This window comes from Molothrus aeneus, chromosome 10 (assembly GCF_037042795.1).
Source record: "Molothrus aeneus isolate 106 chromosome 10, BPBGC_Maene_1.0, whole genome shotgun sequence".
Taxonomy (NCBI): domain Eukaryota; kingdom Metazoa; phylum Chordata; class Aves; order Passeriformes; family Icteridae; genus Molothrus; species Molothrus aeneus.
This window is the reverse complement of record NC_089655.1, coordinates 15,295,638-15,314,710: the sequence shown is the minus strand read 5'-3', so window position 1 is coordinate 15,314,710 and position 19,073 is coordinate 15,295,638. Positions and strand designations below refer to the sequence as shown.

At 42.1% G+C, this 19,073-nt stretch overlaps 1 protein-coding gene across 3 annotated transcripts in view; it reads left to right on the top strand.

Annotated features, from left to right (window-relative positions):
• The window catches only part of LPP (LIM domain containing preferred translocation partner in lipoma), a 318,878-nt gene that overhangs the window by 272,463 nt on the left and 27,342 nt on the right, over nt 1–19,073 (top strand). For all 3 annotated transcript variants that reach the window (XM_066556527.1, XM_066556528.1, XM_066556526.1), the window contains exon 10: nt 2,416–2,585. In XM_066556527.1, coding sequence (XP_066412624.1) covers nt 2,416–2,585 — 170 coding nt within the window. The remainder of the gene's footprint in view (nt 1–2,415; nt 2,586–19,073) is intronic.

The following is a 19,073-nucleotide window of genomic DNA, read 5'->3' as shown; positions in this document are numbered from 1 at the left end:
GAGATACCTTGGTCAAAGAGGAAGATAAATGCTGAAGCACACAAGAGCTGGTTAAATTATGAATGTGAGAAGAGAAGGAGGGGTAGAAAAGATTCCCACATGTTCTGCTCAGATGTTAACAAAGAAAGCTGAGAAGTGTTTGCATAGACACTACATTATTCCATGTCCAAATGCCTCATAAAAATAATACCGGATGATCACAGAATGGCACACTAGGGAAAATAAATTCTTCAGCGGAATATTCCCTCTGGAAAAACACTGTGTAAAGTAATACACTAATGGCTTTCAATTTCATGTTTTATATATAGAGATATTAACTGCTCCCCAGACGTCTCTTCGTATTACAGCCCAGCTACACGAGATGTTTGGAGAAGGCCCTGGAGCAGCTCTGTGCTGTCCACACCAGGGCTCAGCAGGGCTCTCCTGTGCTACACGGGAGGTATCTTCTGCCTTCTTCTCAGCGCAGTGCTCACTCCTGTGGTTCTCTCCAGTGAGTTTGGGGTTTTTTTTTTTCTTGCCCTGATTGGTTTTTTCCATTCTTCCCCTGTGCTCTGTAGCCTCACTACCATGCTGGGAAACCTGAATTCCTTTTCTGCTTATAAAAAAGGAGTCCTCTCTAGAAGTGTTACAGTGGAGTGACTAAAGCACAACAGTGACAATCAAAACCCTAAGAACAAATGCTAAGGAAAGTTAAGTTTAAATACATCATTATTAATTCCATTTGGGGGATTTCCAGACTTGTCTGGATTCATCTAGTGAGTTCTCCTTCCACATTGCTCAGGCTGGGAGCTGTTTGAGTCAGGAACTGTCTGTCCTGTGTAAAGCCAACTACAGTTATACCATTGTAGCAAATCGTAATGATCTGGGTTCTTTTCCAAGCTTTCCTAATATATCTCAAATGTGTATATATATCATCCTGCCACATCCTGAGGGATCCAAAAGTAGCTTACATGCTTTGTTCCCTGAATGTAGCTTGCTGGAGTGTGGGACAGGCAGGAAAGAAGTCATGAGTGTGGGGACATTGTCAGTTCACAGTGAAGGGCACCAGCCCTACTCTTGAGATGACAAGAAGGTCTAACTTGTAGAAGATGTGCAGTATTTGCATGAAAAGGCCAATAAACAGGTATGAGGGAGCATTATGTCACTACTGGATTATGTAATTATTATCAGGTACATATTATTTCTATATGCCTTTATGAATAATTCTGTATTGAACTCGGTCTGCTTTCCTGCATGTACCTCAGCTCTTGCTTCCCTTCCCATGCTCACTGACCACACCACTCCACCCATGAAGCCTTCAAGAAGTGCAGGGTCCCAAGGCTGGGGTCACCACAGTTATTCTTAAACTGGAGGGTACCATTTTGAGTGGGGCAATGTCCAAGATCATAGTTGCTCTGTTACCTTTGATGGGGTTCTCCTGTGTAGTGTGGCTGACCTTGTCCTTAATGCCTTCCATTTGCAACATCAACTGTTATGTAGGGACATCAGAACTTCAGGGGCTATCTCCATTTTCTAGAACCCAAATGGTTGAGAAAAATGGCAAAGGTGTGCCTTCTACCCACCTCTTCTATCACCTCTGCACCACAGTCTTCCCTAGGGAAATGTTTTTTCCCATGAGCTAAGGAAATCTTGTCTTCTCTTTAAAACTGTCTGCCACATAGCATCTTTAGACACAATCTGAACAAGGCAGCAAGCCTTTTGTACGCGCGTGTCTACAGACTTTTTGTTATGCATTTGTGTCTGACATTAAGGACCTTTTTCAGAAACAGACAGAGCTCTTAAGGCTTCTCTGTACTTAGAGTCTTTACCAGCAGTTTCTGATACACCTTTCTTGAAGGATGGTAAGAATAAAATATCCACACATCAGTTTCTTTAGGAATAGTTTCTGTGCTTTAAATAGACAGAATATCTTAATCTGTATTAATCTTTGAACAGGAAAAAAAAAAAGTAATTGGCTCCATTGAGAGAATTGGTTTAAGCTATACAAGCAAAAACATTTTAAATTGTGCTGCCATCAGGCAGCTTTATGAGGCCTCCTCTGACAAAATCCTTTCATGTGGAAGCAAGGCTTAAGGCACAGGTTTATCCCATCTAACTGAGGAGCTGGCTTAGATGATAGCTGAGTGGTTTGTATCTGGAGCTCAAGATCCCTACAATGATTGCTGGCTTGCAGCAGCACAACTGACATGAGTGCTGTCTTGGGAGCCAGTGACAATCCTTTCTAGATCTTTTCATATGGACTGGCACCAGAGTGCCTTCCAGGGGCACTGGATCTTTGCCAGCAGTAGCACAAATTGTTTTTCTGTGGACTGAGCTGCCACATCCCCCTCAACAGCCACAGGTGAGTGGAGGGACCTCCTGTGCAGCTGGGACAAGGGCCTTGCTTTGACTCCTGTCCTCTCCCTCTGGTGACAGGACGCTGTGCCCGCTGCGGGGAGAATGTTGTCGGAGAGGGCACCGGTTGCACAGCCATGGACCAAGTCTTCCACGCGGATTGTTTCACCTGCATAAAGTGCAGCAGCAAGCTGAGGGGACAGCCTTTCTATGCCGTGGAGAAGAAAGCCTACTGTGAACCCTGCTACATTGTGAGTACCCGTTCCTCTTTGTGCCCTGTTTTTAATGCACAGACATGGGAAACATTTAATTTCTTTCATTGCTGTGGAATTGCCTTACACTTAAAATCTCACAGCCCTGTGCAGTACCATGAGCAACAGGTTTTTTTATGGTCTTCAGAACTCTGGTCTTTTCAGCTTACTGGGTGAATTACATTTCCTGGTCTGACTTCCCTCTGAAATAAAGTGGGCACAGCAGGAGAAAGAGCTGGGTTTTGTGATTGTTTCATCTCTGTAAGGAGCAGACTATGCAGTCATTTTTTAGCAGTAGTGTGGTTCTCAGCTTTCTGTGTTGAGAAATCTGATACCAAAATGGTTACACACTGTGTGCCCAATAAGATTAAGGAGGTGGGATGCAAGAAAGCACTAAAATTTCTAAAATCAAGACTTTTGCCTTGCTTGATGGAAGACTTACTACTGAGCTAAGGGTCTTTGGATTAGATGTCTTTTGAAGCTTACATTACCCTAAAATTTCATTTCATGCCTCCAACAAGGTCTTAAAGCAAACAATTAACAGTTGCTCTGAGGAGCTACACATTTTAAGAGACTCCCGTAACAAGTAGCTGGAACCAGTTGCACAGGTGCAAATTAAAGAAACGTCCCATAATGTACCTGAGGCTTTACCTTGGTCTGACCTTAGCATCCAGTATATAAGGATTATCCTTGTAACTTAGAGTAGGAAAAGCGCTGGAACATTCTTAAAACACTGACAGAACTTTCTTTAAACTTCCAGTTTTGAGTTCTTACAAACACTGGATAATTGGATTTATACTTCTAAAAGTAAAAATTGATGTTTTTCATGACATGTCTGTCATTCCAGTGATAATTAGAGCAATAATACTAAAATATTTCTGAAAATGGCATCAATATTTTGTTGTTCTCTCTATTTCTACAGAGCCTTCACAGTGAGATTGTTACAAAAATACTGAGTATAAAAAGGGAGGATTGTGTCTTACTTACATTGGCAGTGATAGATGGGCCTTGTTAAATTGATTTTAAAAGCTAAATGGTCTTTTGGTGGAATATGTACCTTTTAAATAATTTCTATTTCTGTTTGCACTAAAATGATGGCACCATAAAAAATTTAAGCTTCATTTTGTGGCAAGTTTAACCACGTGCAAAGCACTGAAGACTTTAGAAAGGTGCATTCATAATATAATTGGAGCAACTTTATGTAACTAGAATTAAACATTTCATTGACTTCAGGCTGGAATTGACTTCATCTGCTTGCAGATTGATACTTTCTTTTCTTCTTTTTTAAATCAAGCACGCATTCTACACCACTCATCTGCTTTAGTCTGGGAAAACATCTGCATTAGCCACTAGTAATGGTTTAAGATTATTTAATCCCATTACTTATACACTTCATTAGCCTGAGTGAATTGTTGGCAAGGGTTCAGTAAACTTCCTACATTGGGAGATAAAAGGATAAAAAAGGAAAGGGAGAAGGATTCTGTTCCTCATTTTCTTTCAAATTTATCTTCTATCTATTTAAGGGATAAAGGAACGATAATTGCCTGGTTGCATCTGCGTTTGTATGTTCTGTGATAGGGCTTTGCAGCTCTGAGTACAGAAGAAAGAGTAAACGTTTAATAGCTTCCTTTTATATAACCAGAAGGGGCCTTTAAATGTTTATCCATGCAGTCCACAAAAACATGGTTGTGGAGTTAACCCAAAACACGTCTGGATCCATCTGCTGCTGCACATGCAGGGGAAAGGATTGCAATGCTGATGGGGCTACATATATGTAGCTGGGCAGCTGGTACTGTGAGTGAAAAATGGGAAGCAGGAAGCTGGCAGTCTGATGCAGTAAGGAAAAAAAAAAACAAAAACAAAAACCCAAGCACAAATTAAACTCTTAAATGTGGAAGAAACAAGTGTTGGGAGCCTATGTCTCAGTGTCTTTCTTCTAGAAATCTCAGGACTCTGCTGCGTTGAAAGCCAGATCTACAAGGGATCTAGGCTTCTGCCATCCTCTGGCTTTAGGCCTGAGGAATTTGTGTCCTAGAGCATATGTCTCATTGATTTTTCAGTGGAATGAAGCCTGCATTGGCTTCAGCAGGATAATGAATGCTTAAGTACACTGAGGCTTTGAGCTAGGCTTGCAAGTTATTCTTGCAGATGAATGAGACCCTTAAATTGATGAGGCGCAGTCTGACTGCTTTTGTCTTTAGATGCCTTTAGATGTGTGATGCAGTTATCCTGAACTCTGAGTCTTAATGACCTGCTTAAAATCTAGCCTGTCTAGCCACATTCTGCTGAATTGTAGCCTCTGATTATTTTTGTTTTGGTTTGGGGTTTTTTCCCCTTTCTTTTTTGTTGATTGGTTGATTGGTTTTAGGGGGTTTTTTGGTGTTTGGTTTTTGAACGTGGGTGGGGAATTTTTTGTTTCCCAAAGTCCCTCTATCAGAAAATAGCTTGCATACTAGGAATCCTAGATCTGTAGAAACTCGGTGGGACTGAAGTACCTTGACTCAAATTCCTCTGGAGCTGAATTCCCATGGAAGGTGCAGCAGATGTGACTGGCCCAAAACTGCACAGCTAATTCATGGCAGTGGCCAGCTGAGAAAACAGGGTTCTCAGCTGGTGTAAGTGTGAGTAATTCAGTGAAACTTGTTTCTGGTCTACCTAATTCACACTGATTTCTAGCACACATCCCTATTTTCCCAAGTCGAAAACTCTTGACCTCTTACACAAGTCATAGAGGCTTAATTTATATAAAGAAAATAAACAAATACTTGCCTAGTAACACTGGCCTAGTTGTGATATATAAATTCTTGAAACCTTAAATTATTTTTTAATAATTCACTGGTGTGACTTGTGGCCTTATGCACACAAAAACTATGCACAAAAATAAAAATAAATGTTTTTAAACAATTAGAATTGGCTAATCTTCTCAATTTGTTGTGTGACTCTTCTTAGCTGTGGTGTAGTGAAGCCATAATTAAGATTTCTGTGAAGAGCTGTATTTAATTACTGGTTAGTCAGTACCAAGCCTAAATAGCCTGCAGAAGGGGTTTTCTTTGTTGTTTTTGTTTCTGGTTTTATTTATCAGTGATCCAATTAAGATGAAATTCCCCAAAAGTCTGAATTAACATCTAAGGAAATCAATCACCTGTTTGAAAAGAAATATTTTTCTTAATGGGAATTTGAGTACCACAGTTAATTTCTTTCATACAAAAATCCTCCCACCCAAAAGCCCATCACTATCATTTCCTGTTACATCTTCTGAGTGCAGCGAGTTCTGTTGCCAATGTGTTTGCTGGTTTTGCTCTGCATCCAAGGATTCTTTCATTATTGATGTTATTTCTAAAAGAGTACCAGCCTTCTCCATTAAGACTCTTCTGCTGAACTAAAAGCAACTGTAAAAACTAAAGTGTTAATAGGAAACAGATGTTTCCCAGTCATGATGACAGTCAAGTTAACATTTGAAATACCATGATAGAGTTTCCAGTGTAACCAGTGCACTGCTGTGCACGTGATGAATGCCGTGTCTGCAGTATGTTATCAGTATATTTCCCCCCTCCCTTACAGGGCAAATTACTGACAAAAGAACATTTGGTTTGCTTCCTCTAAGTAGTTGAAGAGATTTTAACACTGGACTGAGCAGGGAAAAGGCGAAGCGTAATATCAGTGAAACTGTTGTTATAAAAGACTGAAGAGCAAGATGTTGAGCAGTGCCAGCTGTCTGCTGTCCAAATACCGTGTTATCGTAAGGACTGAGCACAAGGTTAACCAGACACACCAGTCTGGCAAGAGTGATGCTGCTGTTTTGTGAATGGGGTGTTCTTTGATGTCCAGATAACTTTCTCCAGGATGTGGAAATTTTCTTCCATTCTTACTCCCCTCTCCTGACAGTCTGGTGGCTGGCAGCTGGAGATGTGCACTCTGAGGTGAGGGCTGGGAGGGGCTGAGCTCCTGCACTTAATGCAGAAAGCAGCAAGATCTTGCTGATGCTCCTGGCCTCTCAGGGTTTCTTCTGTTGTGTCCCAGTCAATGTGACCCACCTGAGGAGAGGACCATGGTGGAACTGGGAAGGGGAAATAGCAGAAATAGCCAGAGTCAGATGAAAGACTTCAGAGAAGTGGTGGGCTAGAAATGGTGAAGGATTGGTTGAAGGAAGAAAAGAAAGAAATTCTCATTTCTGTCAAGATAGATCAGGGCAGATGGTGGGTATGCTCTGTAGAGCCCTGTGGAGACCCAGGGATTGAGGTTTCCTATTTCTGCTGAGAACTGTGAGGTATTGAGAACAGTATCTTAAACCCATCCCCAGAGATCACTTATAAGGATTTTTTGCAGGTGAAATACTATCTTTCCATAGTATTGAAGCTGTGGAAGTGCTTGAAGGAAGAATTATGCATGGGACTCTTGCCCTGGTTATTTCTATTCCCCAGCTTTGAGCTTGGGATCATAGTGCTCCACCTTCCTTTTTTCTTCCCCTGCCCCCTCACCCCCCAATTACTTGTTTTGTGAGCAGAAAAAGTATATCTTAGAGGTTTTTTTTTCTCTTAAAATCTTCTAACTTCCTGGCCTATCAGTGGCTGCAGTTCACTAGGAGAAGATAGTTCAGAACAGAACACAAGAGAAATGCTTTAAAGAAATGGTACAATGAGAGCCACTGATGCCATGGAGCATCCTGGGAAAGCTTAAATTTGCTAATCATTCTAAAATGTCAGTGTTAACTCAATTTGTGCTCACTGAAATCTCTGGTGAGACTACTATTGGCTTCAGTGTGATTGGTATTGAAAACCTCGCCCTGTGTGCACGTGAGTGTGGCTGGTTGAAAGCTGTGCAAGAGCGGCTTCCTGCAGCGCATCGGGTTTGAAGTGTAAGGTTATTCCCTGCAGTAAAACTACATCTATTTTTAAAAATAATTCTGCAATTTGTAAGCAGGGATTACAGCACTAATTTAGCAACTATGTAACAATTTAAATTGGACCAGAAAAGAGAAACTATAATTTAAAGATTTTTTTTTTTATGATACAAGTTTCTTCTTTTTAAAGTAAAAAGCCCTTTATTCTTGTTTTTGTCAAGCAACGTATTGAATTTGAGAGTAATTTATGGAAAGTGCTGCCAGCATGGTATTGCAAGTGCTCCACAATTTGAATTTAAACTGCTCAATGGGATCATTAAGACTATTATGCCTGCTTTCCAAAGAGTTTGAATTCAAAATGACAACTGGAACAAAAATATAAAATAAACTAAAGAGAAGTCACGCACTCTTTGCATGGTGGAATTTTTCTGCCCTCGAAATATTTCATTGAGATCAATGCTGCTCTTCAATCCTCTCCTAGAAAAAAGCTGGTGTTGCTAGTTTTAGTTCGGAGCTCCTGTGTGAGTCATCGGCAGCAGGGAGCTGAACCTGTGACCCATGGATCGAAAAGCATTAAGGCTCAGCTCCTGTGGCACAGAGATGGAGCTGGGCTGTGCCAGGCAGCAGCAGGCTCAGCCCTGGGTATTTCTTACCCTCAACAGAAGTGGTCCATGGGCATAGCAGCCACAAAACAGGTCCAGAGTTCTGGCTTGCTCACAGGCTAGTGATTATTAGCATTGATAATTGTGCTAGTCTGCGCCCAGTTGGTAGTTCCATGGAAAAAACATATTGTCAAGGGAAATCTGTTACATCTAATAAACTGATCGTTTGTAGAAGTGAAAAATTAGTAAATCCCTTGAGAGTGTAACAGTCCTTTCTATTGATACCACCCAGCAACAGCTGATATAAAAAATAGAGACAGCAGGTGGAGGAGGAATAGTGGCCATAAGCTCAACTCTACTACTTTGAGTGGTAAATGTTCTTGTGCAATCAGGGCACAGATATAGGAGGACGGGATGCTATTACATAAGCTGCACCTGGAGTTTCCAGGAGTCCAGGTCTAGGAGGTACAAAAGCGTGTGAGAGAATATGTCGATGAAGCAGCTTCTGTCAGAACTGGGACAGCTGAACTTAGCTGACCCTCTGGAAGACTGCATCTGTTTTTCAGTGGCCTACCAGCTGTTACAGGGGATGGGTCATGCCTCTTATTTTGTCACAAGGCAAGAGAAAAGGTTCCTTTGCAGAGGTGGATGGGTGGGGGAGTCAGCAGAGGTCAATAACCTCCTTTCTAAACTGCAATTATAAAGAAAGGGGAGAAAGTGTACTGTGAGATGATGAGGTAATGCTTTAAAGAGACTCTTCTGTAGAGACCCAGAGGCTCATATTAAAGAAGACAGGGCCAATTCATCTTGCTGTCCAACAAGGACAGGACAAGAAGCCTGCAAATCAAGCCTGTAAGAAGGAAAAGTCATAGTGTTCTTGGAAGACATGAGAGCGACCCCTGCCAAGAATTGCACCGAGCTCACCTTGGTGATGGATTCTGAGACCAATATACCTTGGTGTAATTGACTTTCCAGAAAGCTGACTGGAGTGTTGCTTTAGAGGAAGACCAGCTATGGATTGTGGAGGTAAAGCAACTTGATGCTACCAATGAGAACAGTGTCACAAGGGGGATATTTTTGGTAAAGTACCATAGTGCTGGACAGTGTTTTAATAGATACGTTTGTGTTAGGAGATTGGGCATGACATGCTGATTAACTATTCACTGATGTCTTGGTGGTGCAAAGTTTTGTTAGGTATGGATCACTTTTCATTCCTTTTCATGGCCCCTATTTAAAAATGTCTCCATATTAAGTGATGAGTCCTCCTCCGCACCTGGGCTTACTTGGGATTTTTGTGACGACTTGCTAGAATCCAGATCTTTCCTCCTGTGTGTGTTGGCAGCCATAACAACTTGAATTGTAGTCTTGTCTCTGCCTTGTGCTTTTATAATTAGAGGCATTTTTCATATTTTGATTATATGAACTAAGCATTGATTTGATGTGTATAATCTAGAAAAACTATACCATGGGAAATGAAGAGTTCTTAGTGACTGAAAAGATGATACTGTGAAGGACCAGCTGCTGCCATTCAGTGAGTTTCTTGCCTCACGGGGTGAATTCCACTGACCAACTGTATATTCTTTGGAAGAAAATAGTCTCCCTCTCTGCAGGACTAATGGGATTTTATGGTTACTGGCTATAGATCCACTTAGGGATCATGCTACAGTAGAGGGGATGGCAAAGTCATTTAGCAATGGATTTTAGCTGTGTGTTGAGCTTTCCCTATGGAATGTATCCCAAAGCTTGCTGCCTTTGCAAGCTAGCAGAAATGGCTTATAAGGAAAGAATAACATCTTTGTAGTATCTTCCTCATTTGCAGTTAAGTGTAGATGGTTATTGGCAAGTTACATCCAGTGTTTACAGTGTTCATCTCTTTTCTTTCATCTGTTCTTCACAACCTCCTCAGTGAACTACTTGCTACTTTCACCCTCTGCTGCCTGAGCAGCATCTGGAGATACCATTGTAATGAGCTCTCACTGTGGTGTGTCAGTGAATGAAAGTCTTTGTTTCTGAAAAACTTCTTGGTAAACAGCAAGTCTATGGGAAAGGCAACAGTGTTGTCTCCATATCGCAGATGGAGATCTGACCCTGAGAAGTTTAAATGCAGTTTGTTTAGATCATGGATCTCCATTGCTGGAAGCCTTCAAGGACAGGCAGGACAAACATCTCTTAGGAATGGTTAAGGTCTAGGCATGGGCAGACCTAGGGATGTTTTTCTAGCCTTGCTTGTTCTGGTTCTGAGCTTGAATTACGAGTCCAGGACCACAAACACATCCTGCACTATACAGCTCAGGTTTTCCACGCCCCAATTTTCTACCTATTTGCAGTTCAGCCTGCCAGGATCTTGAGGTGAAGGAGCTTCCTTTCTTTTCTTCCCCTCTTCCAATCACTGCTGTTTAGAGACTGCACAGGAATAAGAACGAGCATCTGAAAGCTTAGTGAGGGCTCTTGGAAAACCCAGGAGGGTGGAAGGCACCATGACAGTTTTCCTTTCCAAGTAGTCCTACTGCTTGCTTGTAACCCTGCGTAGTTATTTGTCAATTCAAACTGCTGAAGACAATTATTCTGAAAAGGTTGTAATGTATTTGAAACGGGGCCTGTAATTTAGGTGTGTGTTTCCATCAGATCTGTGTATTATGGAGCTTTGTCCTCTCTAATGCAGTGATGTTAAAGCACTGCAGTGTCCAGACACAGAAAAATTGGAACTCACTGAAGTAAACAAACCATTAAGTATTGCTTATTTTTGCCAGTGCCCCTGTGCAGAGCTGCTGGCAAAGCACGCTGCAGTACCTGTGAGTAACAGAGTTGAATCTGTCCTGGAATGGGTGTGTTTGGATTTAGCAAGGATGGTTCCCTGAGCAGCCTTGAAGAGAGCAAAATCTTGTCTTGCTCACTCTCAATTCCAGATACCCTCTTCCTTCAGTCCAGACAGTGATTTGCAAGCCTGAGTGCTAGGCAGCCCAGCAGGCTCTTGCAGCATGCCACTTGAGCCGTCTCCTTGGTGAAGCCACACTCCAAGGAATTTGCTCTGGCAAAAGCTCAGTCTGTGAGTCGATCCTCCCTCTAGTGTCTGCCTCTGCTTTTCACTCCAGGACATGATTTGTGTGCATGTGATGTTTGTTTGCAGTGGGGGAAACTGTTTAACTTGCCATCACGCACACAGAAACCCCAGTGGGCTTGGGAGATTTCTGGTTGGAAAAAAACAAAATAATGCCAGTGTAGGGAAAGTACAACAAATGGGAGTCGTGAAAGGAGAAAAAGTTTCTTGATTTTAAGAGTATGGAGAGTGTTTGGTACTCACGTTGGGACAAAGCAAATTGTAAGACTATTGTTTCATCTCATCTGCATTGATTACAAAGCTAGGGTCCAAGTACAATATTGACAGAAGAGAGAAATAATCCACTGGGGTATTTTGAGCAGAAGGAAAACCACATTATAGCTTAACTCTGGTGCTGTGGCATTTGCTGGGGAAAAGAGATAATTGTGCACTGGTAGGTAGCAGCCTTCACAGGAGCAGAGAGGTTGCTGTGGTCAGTGAGGTGCCACAGTGTGTGCCCATCTCTGCGACGCCTCTGTGGGGGCTAGGCAGGGATGGCACCACGCGCGTCGGTGAGCATGGAACTCATGGGGCACCTGGATTGCTGAAAACGGTGATGAAATCCGCTCAGCGTTGTCCCTGCTTTTCCCTGGCTGCTGTTTCCTGACAAACATTTGACACAGAAGCACCATGGAGGTTTTCCACACCAACCTGATGCTGTAAGTGTCAAAGCAGACTTGCCACGCAGCTCTCTGAGGCAGTGCAGGAAGTGCAGGCAGTTAGGAACTGGTGGCCGCTCTTATGTTACATGCCCATGTTTCAAAGGTTTTTGTTCTTTTTAAAAATAAAGCTTTATGGAAAGAACTAAACCAAGAATCTTTGTGACCTCTTTGGTGTGAGGTTATGAAGCACAGATTCGATAGTCTTTAGTCGCTATAGGAATGTGCTCCTGCAGATGCTGGCCATCAAAAAAATCTTCGTATTGTTTTGATTTTTATTTTCTTGCTGAAGTCAATCTACTAATGTGTTTAATGCTTGCAGCTCATTGTATTTGCATCCTTGCTGTTTGACTCTTTAACACTGAGTGGCCTTCCAGATTCTCCTGTCACTTAACCTTTTTCATGTAGGAGGTTTTTCAACTGCTTCAAAGACATAAAAAGTAATGGTTATTGCACCCAAAACCTAAAAGTTGCTGCTGATCAAACCCAGATACTTTCCCTTGTTTGTGAAGGGAAATACAGCAAGGGGGGGGGGGGGGATAACAGTGTTGAAATGTAAATTAATTCTCAGATGTTATCAGGGATTGAGATTTTAAGTATGAATATTCCATTAGCTCCTGACAAGGTAGTTTTTTGTTTAAGGTCATGTTTGAACCAATACACCATCTTGGCATCCCACCAACAAAGATATCTGTGTAAATGCAATCTGTGTTCAAGCCAGACAACACTTTAAAAAATTTATTTAATATTTCCTACAGCAAGCCATCTGTGACTGGTCACATTTTAGGAAGCAAATGAACATCATAGCAACGTTCGCCAATCTCTTTGAGTAACTTCTAGACTTTTTAAATTAAATGTGCTGCCAAATATTTATGTTCTGTTGTGAAAAGAAAAATATTTGTTTGACATCCTAGATTCCCTGGCAATTTGCAGTCGATTGCTCCTCTGAGGAGCTGTGCTTTTCTTGTGGGTGCTGCAGGGCCAAAGGAGGATGTGGGAATCCCTAAAGGTGCCTTTTGGGCTCCTCAGCGAGGAATGGGGGCAGCTGTAGCAGGATGGGGCTCTGTGGGGGCTGAGAGAGGTTGAGCCCTGGGTCCTCCCATGGAGGGTGTGACAGGGGCAGGCTGGGGGCCAGGTTGTGCCCAGTGCTGGCATTGGAGGGTCAGAGGGTGGTGGAACAGGCACAGGTGGCCATCACAGCATTCCTGCCAACATGCAAAAGGCTCAAGAGTTCCCAGAAAAGCCAAACCACTTAGCAGGATGTCTTCCAGTGCATCTGCCACAGGCACTGCAGCCATCACCAAGGCAACCAAGTTACCAGAATTTAGTAGCAGCAAAACAGAAGGAAAAATTCGTGATGGCCAAAATCATGGCTGCTAAAGGCCCTGATGGAGCTTAGCCATGCTCTAAATCACATCTAGCATTTAGCGATAATTTTCAGAAAAGTCTTGTTTTTTTATCCTGTTCCACAGGTTTATGGCTGGCTTAAACTTGATCATTCTAAAGTAGTGAAATGCCTTTGTTCAAGGGCTTGGAAATGGTTATCCTCTTACTACATACAGGTACTAATAAACAAGTAAAATGTCTAAAACTGTCCTGAAATAGTGAATTCTGTTTTGGAAAAGCTGAAATGTTCTCTAGAGTCCCTGGTGGCACAGCACCAGTTTTTGCTAAGTTCTGATTTGAAATGGTCCATATAATTTGCCTGTAGTTACCACCTTGGGACTGTTGCAACCAGCAGAAGCCCAGGTGAATCATCAGCCCATAACCTGTCTATGTGTCTATCACCTATAGGAACAATGCCATACACAGAACATGCATATTCTTATCTTCTGGAAAGAGGCCCTTGCAACAGAGTAGGGGGAGAAAGCAATCTTGATTTGCTGTATTACCTCTGACAGTTTTACTTTCACTGTGGCATGGCAATAAGATTAAAATTTTATAGTAATATCACCTCCATCCAGACAAAAAAAAATAAAACCTCTCTTCTCTGGTACTTAGATTTCAAACTCTTTTTATAGAGCCTCTGCATCTGTTAATAAAGTCCTTAATTCATTTTGAACATTTTATTGTCACTTTGGATAAAAGTTTAATCAGATAGAATTATTGCCCTTCTAATATTCCCTTAACCTTTGCATTTTAGACTTAGACCATATCATTTAAATTTTAAAATCACTCTTTTATAGACTTGAATGCCCCCATCTCTTTTTTAGAGGGTACTTTTGCACAGGAATGCCGTAGTCTGTCATGAGGTCATGTGAAAACTTTAAAGGCTCTAATGTGAGCACTGCTCACTTTCCACTGAAATGTCTTGCATGCCCTATTAATTTCTTTAATGGTGACATGCTAGTTTAAGGGAGTTCTTTATTAATGCCACTAAATCTTTTTTTTATTGTTGTTTAAACACTTTTTCTTTCCTTTATGTAGATGTATTTAATCCCTTCTGTCTTTAAAATAAACGAGTGCATAACCGCACAGGGTGTTTGACATTTCCATCTTTCTGTCTCAGGAGGATGTAGGGAGGACTTGGCTCCCTTGTCCACATCCCACCAGAGACATCTGTGCACATCTGTACTGTCTGTCTTCATGTGTTGGATTGTTGTGGTGGAAGTAATATTGGAAATCTGATCTCTCTCTTTCCAGAAATAATACGCAGTGAATTTGCTTTTACTCTTCCAGGATGTTGAGATTGTAGAGGTTAGTTTGGATTTTTTGCTGGAAGTGCAGCACTCCCAGTTCAAGAGAGGATTTGCCTATGTTTGAGTCTTTTCCTAGTAAGGAGGACACGTTGGTTTGGTCTCCTCAACCTGAACTAAGTGAGTATTCTAGTAGTCCATTTTTACTTCAAAGATTCACTATACTGGATTATTTATAGAGCAGCCCTTTTGCTGAACTAGCTAGCTGGTAAAACACTGACATCCATGCCTGCAGCTGGATTTTAGTCTATCAGGTTTCTATTTTTTTTAAGGTGAAATCTTTTACAAAATACCTGTTCTTGATTCATCTTAGTTGCAGATTTTCTTGGCCTGGGAAGGTGAAGCAAGGTGTGAGAGAGAAAATATCATCAGGACCTGGGGAAACTTTTTCAAAAGCACATAAATGACTGAGGAATTGGCTCCTTTTGGTTTGCTAACCCACTCTTGACAATGAGACTTAAACTTTTAGTAGTAAGTCATGTAATTCTTTAGTCACTTTAGAAAATGTTACGTCTCCAATAACCATCATGGGACTCTTCACATTTGAGATCTATAAATAAACTTCACTGGTTTTAAAGAAAATCAGAATGGATTGTTGAAAAATTTGTGAAGAGGTTTCACCAACAGCAAGTAGTTTTTTCTTTGGTGAGGGAGCAGTGGTTTAGGGCTTGGGGTTCGGGTTTTTTTTGTTTTCTTCGGGCAAAGTATGCAAGCTTGTATTACACTGCAGGGTTTCTCTTGACCTTCCCTCTCCCAGATATTTCCAACTTCTAAAAACATCTGTGCCCAGCTGGGTAATAGAGTTTCTGTGCAGCTCTGCATGGCTAATGTGTACCTGTACATACACACAGACTTGCACAGGAAGAATCTGGAAACCTGAATTCAATCTGAAATGATTTGGCATTTGCCCAGAAAAGGTATTCCTTCCTCTTGTGGACCTTCCCTCAGGTTTGTCCAAGTCAGTCTTCAATTATCAGTAATACACTTAGCTGTTGAGTGGGCAGAGCCTTTTGCTCACAACTGCTGCTTTAATTTTAGAAGCCGGCAGTTCACTTATGCACTTATACGGTACTAAAGGGTACCTTTTGCATTTTCAAACTTTGCTAAATGGCACCCTTTGCATTTTAGAATAAGTAGCTAATTAAATGGCAAGGCTGAGTGCTGTTTGAGCCATGGGTTAGAGTCACTCTAACTTAGATAAGGGACTGGATCCCATAAAACAAATTAGTTTAAGTTGTAGGCCTGCTCCCACTGATCCCAATTTAAATATTTTCTTTAAAATTTATAGGAGCTGAATCTGATGTGTGGTGCCCAAGAAAACGGGTCTAATGAAAGACACGAGATATAGACCCCATCTCACAAAGTGATCCTCTTGAGTGTGTGAAGAATCTAGACTGGCTTGATCAAAAGAATTTTCACTTTCTGTTTTTTAAAGTAAAAGTAAGGAAGATTCAAGTTAATTTTAGTGGAAATTCGCTAAAATTAACTGAAAAGCACAAACCATACTTTTCCCCCCTCTAAACTTGTTTCCTTCCCTTTTCCAATGTGGTTACCTTGTTTATTTTTTAAATAAATAATCATATTTTAAAGCAGTATAAATAAATTGCAAAGTGTGCTCCAATGGGGTAGATAAATATATTCCGTCTGCTGGGGAGTGATTATTAAATAATTCACCAGTGGCAAATCCAGGAGTGGTTATCCATTTTCCTCTCATTCATGGGTAATTTTTTCTACATCCCATAGGAGCTCATTATGTTTTCTTTGTACATAATGTTTAATAATTTTAAAATCTGGCACTAACCCCTCCATCTACAGATTCTTCAATTTTTCCTAAGTATTTGTGCATGTGTACACATGTATGTATTGGCAGAGGAAGGTATTTGTTTTCCTTCTTCCTTCTTTTTTTTTTTTTTTTTTTCATGTGGAGAGAATATGAGAATTTATGTATGAAGTGAGGTGGGAAGTTGGAGGCAAATTTTCTCCAGCTGTGCAAGGGAGTTTCCTCCTGCACAGGTGGTGGATGGGTCACATCCCTGGTCTCACCCTTGGGTGGCAATCAACAGAACTTCAGGGCTATGGCATTAATATGAACCTCATACTTCAACACTTATAAATAAAGGAATAGGAAGCAAGGTGAGGGAGTGGGGAATTTGAAGAGCCCTGTCTCCTTTTTCTCAATGTTAGGAAGAATTTGGTTGTCTTCTAAGGGACCAAGAATGAGCCCAGTGAGCCTGGTCTGTGGGTAAGCAGCAAGCTATTACCTGATTGAAAACTGGAACTCTATCCCATCAGTGGGAAAATTGCCACAGATATGTGGAGTGGTGGGCTTTGAATCTGACCTTAAGGGAAGAGTTCAGCTCCTGGTAACAGACCCAAAGGCCTCTGTGGGCTTTGATCAGGCAAGGTGGGCAGCTGGGCAGAGGACTGGATGGGGTTGGCACATAGCAGGAGGCTGCACACAGTCAGGAGCTGGCACCTCCAGTGCTGAATCCCGTTTCAGAAATGGTCATGTTCCCATAGCTGTGTGTGCTGGGGCTGGAGGTGAGGGACCACCATCCTGTCTTGTCTGCCCAGTGCCAGTGCCCAAGGAACTGTGGTCAGAGCTGGGCTCTCCCCCAGGCTGGAGGCAGATGCTTACAGTTAGAGGACAATCACTACCTTGGTGCTAAAATGTGTAATTAGCCACAGGAAATTCTTTCCTTAGCTGATGAAGACAGGTAAAAAAGTGTCTCTTAATGCTTCTACTGTTTTTCCTAGGGAGTTGAGTGAATCTGGCTGCCCTCATAGAGGGGAATAGCAATCCTATTCCCCAGCAGGTAATGATCTCTGTTGTTCTCTTACACATGTCTAGGTGTCTGTACTGTTGGCCAGAGAGGAACAAAACCCTCTCACTGTGAGGTAGGGAGCTGTTTTATTTCTCTCTCCTTCTTTTTCACATTCCCTGTAGGCATGTGCAGACTCTGGGTTTTAGAGGCTGGGCTCTGTACTAAGCAGGAGCAAACAGCTTTTCCCTGGGACAAAGACCAGATCCAAGCAATTTGGTTTTGACTATAATTTCCATATGATTCTTGACCTGAAAATTCCTCCTTTTGTTATTCTGCTAATCCCTTTTGAGAGGGGAGAGGGGAAGTAGTCCAGATGTGAATTAGCAGAACCTTGATTATTTTGCTTGTTTGTGAAGAAAGGCTCTTCTTTCCTTTGCACTTCCCAAGCTGATATTCTGCATATTCCCATCCCTTATCTTCACCATAGTCAAACCCTTTGTAACACTTTCCATGCCTGGTTTCTCTGCAAAACATGAGTTTTGCTGTGCTCAGTATAGGAATAGAGTGCTGCAACTACTGAGGCTGGTTCTGGCTCTGAGCTCCCTTCTCCATCTCATTTCCTGCTCCAAATGATTGGTAATTTTCACTCCTAGAAATGATGCTCCAGGATGGAAGAGCACAGGGAAGCTACTATTCAGGTGAAAGAACAGTGTTAAATGATGAGATTGAATACAGAGTTCCAGAGCAAATGAGCAGTGTCTTGTTCAGCACTATGGGCACGTGAAAGAAGTTGCACCTTGCAGAGCAAGGGCTGGAACATAAGGTGGGGTGTGCTGGCCAGTGTGCCACCTGCGGGAAAAGTTGTGTGAACTGGAGGTTTGTGGAGCTGCTCTAATTTAAACCTCAAGAAACTGGTGTGAGAAACCAGCTGTGGACTGAAATGGTGTTTGATGGATCTGACAGGAGCTGGGGAGCACAGAATTACTGCCATGCTGGCTCCTCTGTGCCCAAGGCTCATCCTTACATTAGCAGTTCTTCAGCTGTACAGCACAGGAGACACCTGTGTTCTTGCAAACCCAGACTGCTGGCACCTCCATCAGGGATGCCATGGGATTCTCTGCTGATTGATGTCCTTGATATTAACCAGAGCTGAGCACTGCTGCTTGAATGGAGCAGGAACAGCAAGCTCAGTTCTCTAGAAACCTGAGCTTAGGCTGTAGATAGATCTGTTTCCATGATGTCCTTTTTTCTTCTTACTTGCACATGCTGCCTCTCCCCATGGACCTTGCTGTCTTCAGGTCTCTGGGTCCTGAAGAGAGCAATTTTTGTGTGAATTTCCCATCCATGATGGTGATCCAGTTGCTCTTTTGCCCTCTGTCAAGCACATTCAGAGAAGAGAAGTGATTGGCTCAAATGGGCAAAGCCCAAACTGGGAAGCTGCCTGGGGCTTCCCCACGCCCTGTCCAAGGTGTCCATACATAACCCAAGCACCTTTTCCTGCTGCTGTCTCTGAAATGGCCCTGCTGGCAGCCTAAATACCCAGGACTCTCCCCATGCTGACACAGAGCTGGGCACTGATGTGCTCTATAGCCTGTACTGCAGTGTGCCATTAGGAAAACTGTAGTTGCCAAATGTTTCTGTTTTTACATGAAGCTATTCCACCGAGGTTATCTGATTTTTCTTTGGTGCTGAGAAAAGCAGTTGAATCAGACAAGAGACCTTGTGGGTGGAATACATTATATCCAAAAATCAATCATAAGGTAAGGAAGGAATAGAATGGAGTTTATTTACAGTCTGTTGACTTTTATAGTTAACACCATTTATTAGAG